This window comes from Quercus lobata, chromosome 7, assembly GCF_001633185.2.
Source record: "Quercus lobata isolate SW786 chromosome 7, ValleyOak3.0 Primary Assembly, whole genome shotgun sequence".
Taxonomy (NCBI): domain Eukaryota; kingdom Viridiplantae; phylum Streptophyta; class Magnoliopsida; order Fagales; family Fagaceae; genus Quercus; species Quercus lobata.
Genome location: NC_044910.1, coordinates 5,548,138 through 5,551,594, shown reverse-complemented (window position 1 = coordinate 5,551,594; position 3,457 = coordinate 5,548,138). Strand labels below are relative to the sequence as shown.

The following is a 3,457-nucleotide window of genomic DNA, read 5'->3' as shown; positions in this document are numbered from 1 at the left end:
TAAAAATATTGTAAAAATGGTGTGCACTTATCATTTCTTAAAAAAGAAAAAGAAAAAAAGAATGGAATTGTGGCAATGGCATTGCCGAAAATGTGAGGAAAAAAAAAAGAAAAAAAGAATAGAATTGTGGCAATGGTATTGTCGAAATAGGTGAATATTTTTTTTTTTTTGGTAATTGTGGCAATGGTATTGCTGAAATAGGTGATTTTTTTTTTTTGGGTAATTTTGGCAATGCCATTGCCGAAAATGGAAAGGGGAATAATGAAATGGAATTGTGGCAATGACATTGCCGAAATCTGGGGAGGAATTTAAAAAAAAAAAAGTGTTACGTTCACAATATTTTTACAATATTTTTATAATAAATCACAGGTAATTAGTTATTATTAGTTCAAATTTGAATTTAACACTGAGATTACTTTTTTAATCTAACAATAACAACCTCCACTTAAAATTTGTTGTAAAAATATTGTAAAAATTATGTGTACCTATCATTTCTTTAAAAAATAAAATGTGAAATGGATTTGTGGCAATGGCATTGCCGAAATAGGAGGAAAAAAAAATTGTTCCCATTGCCAAAATAGAGGAGAGAGATATAAAAAATGTACGCATATTATTCTTTCAATATTTTTTTGACTAAACCAGTTTGGTTTGTCATATTCTTTTAGAGGAGAGAGATATAAAAAAAGTACGCATAGATTCAAGTACACTCTCTCGTGCATTGATTCTTATTCTAAAGTACGTAATGTTCAAATCTGATTTTTCCTCTTTAGATTGTGGCCCTTTGATTTCTTTCCTTATTTGAAACTTTCAAACATGGTAAATGACCCAAGCACTCCATAAAAAGTATACAGTTTAAGGTGTTATCGAAACCCTAAACTATAATACACAATATATATATAAATAGACACACACAGACACAAAATAAATAAACGTACACCCCAATCCAACTTGCAGTGATAGAAAACATTGTAGCATATGGAATTAGTACCATGTTCTTTCAAATAATACAAACTAACAATATGGTCCAACTCCTAAAAACATAATTAAAAAAAAAAATAACAGTCCAACCAATCCATTGAAGTAGATTGAATACTTTTGTTGGGTCATTCAGTTTAACCACTAGTGGAGCCAGCCACAATTCGAGTGGGGCATGTTCTTCTATTATGGCCTTCTTGCCTACAGAGAATGCACAATGGCCTTGGTTGATGCTCTGCCCCTTCGTCCATTTCATTTCAAAGCCGAGTTGTTCTTGGTCGACCTTTTTCACGGCGCAGCTTGACATTAGGATACAAAACCGGGAAATTAGGCTCATTCCTATGTACACTGTTTGGAACCATGCGAAATCCAGGTGCATAACAAGCAACTTTTTCTTCCAAATGGTAGCAGCGGTCGATATATCACATTGCAGAGATGCCTTGATATTTACACGCGGCAATGACATGTGAGCACAAAATCTTATAAACCTGCCATTTTTGACAACTACAAGTGTTCTGCCTCAAATTTACTTCATGATGATGATTACCCCTATATGCAGAGTTAGGGTTTATTGGTGTTCTGACTTCAAACATACCATCTTCATGACTGAACATAGTAACTGAATGCTTTGGTGCCTTTTTTTTCCCATTTATTGAATTTATTTTTTGCATAGGCCGTAATGTGTTCACCGGCAGTAACCTCTGCACATGCCTTAGTATATCAATCGGCAAAGTAGGCGACACAATGGTTGTATGTAAGTTCAACTAACGCAGTTATGGGCAGATTTCTAGCACTCTTTAGAATTTCGTTGAAGCTTTCAGACAAGTTTGTGGTGATTGCCCCATAACGATGTCCACCATCGTATGCTAACGTCCACTTTTCCACCGGCCTTTCCCTTAAATACTTCTCACCATATGCACTTAATTGAGTAATTCTATCCCTGGTGATTTGAAACTTTCGTAACTGATTCTCCATGCCTACCCACATTACCATAGCCTTCAAGTTTGTATTCCCAATTTGTTGATTGAAATTGCTAGCCATATGGTGAAGGCAAAAACGATGATACCAACGTGTCGATTGACATATAGTCTGTATTGCTGCCATTATACCAAGATGATGATCAGATATGACACATAACCCTTTCCGATTAGTGACATTAATCTGAATACAACGCAAAAACCAATACCAGCTATCATTAGTTTCCTTCTCCATAATGGCAAAGGCAAGCGGAAAAAGTTTGTTGTCACCATCCCACGTTGATGCAATCAGTAACGTACCTTTGTACTTACCATATAGGAAAGTTCCATCTATACTAATCACTAGCCTACAATGTTGAAAACCTTCAATTGATGGACCAAAAGCCCAGAACACTCTCTCGAATATCGCACAACCTGGCATAGTAGCAAGTATTGTTCTCCAAATAACCCTACTACCCGAATTTGAATCAGTCAAAGCTTTCAACCATTTTGGCAATAATTGGTAAGATTTGTCCCAATTACCAAGCGCTCTACCAATTGCTTTCTCTTTCGCCTCCCACACCTTAAAATAAGAAGGCCTGTATTGGTACTTATTGTAAAGAGTCTGTTGAAGTGAAGCAATCTTTATGATTGGATCATTTTTGACAACATCCCTCAACTCTTTCTTAATAACATGGGTGTCTAATTGCTCATGATCTTATGTGAGCGTGGACTCTATACATGTGTGTGGACCATTGTATTTCCTAACCTCAAACAACCCATATGTAGCCCGGAAGCATGCTTGAAGACGCCAAGAACAATTTTTGCACCTTATAGACCAACATTCTAGATTTGACTCTCTTACACAAAATGTTTGGTTCCTTTTGATGTGATAGCGTTTAACAGTAGCTTGTAGTTCATCCTTATCGGCAAAAAGCAAGCCCACATAAAACTCTTGGGTAGGGTCCCAAATACTCTGAGTGGGCTTTTCAAATGGTGGGGTTGGATCAATCATATTATCCCACATGTTTTGTGAAAAGCTTAGTGATGAAGGTTGATGGAATGCCATAATTGGACTGCTTTCATGATTACCTTCATTTAGAGGCTCCTGTTCATCTCCAATATCATCAAGGACCTCGTCGTCATCAACTTGGTCATCACTATCCATGGTCCGCATCCTTTCTCATAATGTATGGACCACATTTTCAGTAGTAGCAGCTATGTGATGTGTATCATTGGGATCATTAGCAGCTCTCTGAGTGGCGGTTTGGTCATACTAAGCTTCAAACTCAAAATAAGTAGTCTCTTGTGTGACATGCTCAGTTGGATTATCATAGTCAGCATCACTGTTGTTCATTGGCCGAGAAGGAAAATGTTGATCGTCAGTTTTAACATGGGTATACGGAGCATGATAGTCAGCACCGCTAATGTTGATTGGGGAATGAGCTGCATCTTGAGAATAATGACCAGTATGAGTGGCATATGGATCATGGAAGTGCCCGCCATGTGAATAACTAAATGATGCA

At 36.9% G+C, this 3,457-nt stretch overlaps 1 protein-coding gene across 1 annotated transcript; it reads right to left on the bottom strand.

Annotated features, from left to right (window-relative positions):
- Positions 1 to 1,695: 1,695 nt before the first annotated feature.
- Positions 1,696 to 3,099, bottom strand: LOC115951440. The gene is made up of 2 exons (XM_031068646.1): positions 2,701 to 3,099; positions 1,696 to 2,616 (listed from the first exon to the last, which is right to left on the bottom strand). The coding sequence occupies exons 1-2, from the start codon at positions 3,097 to 3,099 to the stop codon at positions 1,696 to 1,698; spliced, it is 1,320 nt and encodes a 439-aa protein (XP_030924506.1).
- Positions 3,100 to 3,457: the final 358 nt, after the last annotated feature.

Bases quoted from the DNA above. Each gene is read 5' to 3' on its own strand.
- LOC115951440 (XM_031068646.1), bottom strand. From the start codon at position 3,099: ATGGATAGTGATGACCAAGTTGATGACGACGAGGTCCTTGATGATATT. The intron at 2,617-2,700 runs GTTAGGAAATAC...CATGTTATTAAG, and splicing joins CTACATATGGGTTGTTTGAG to AAAGAGTTGAGGGATGTTGT.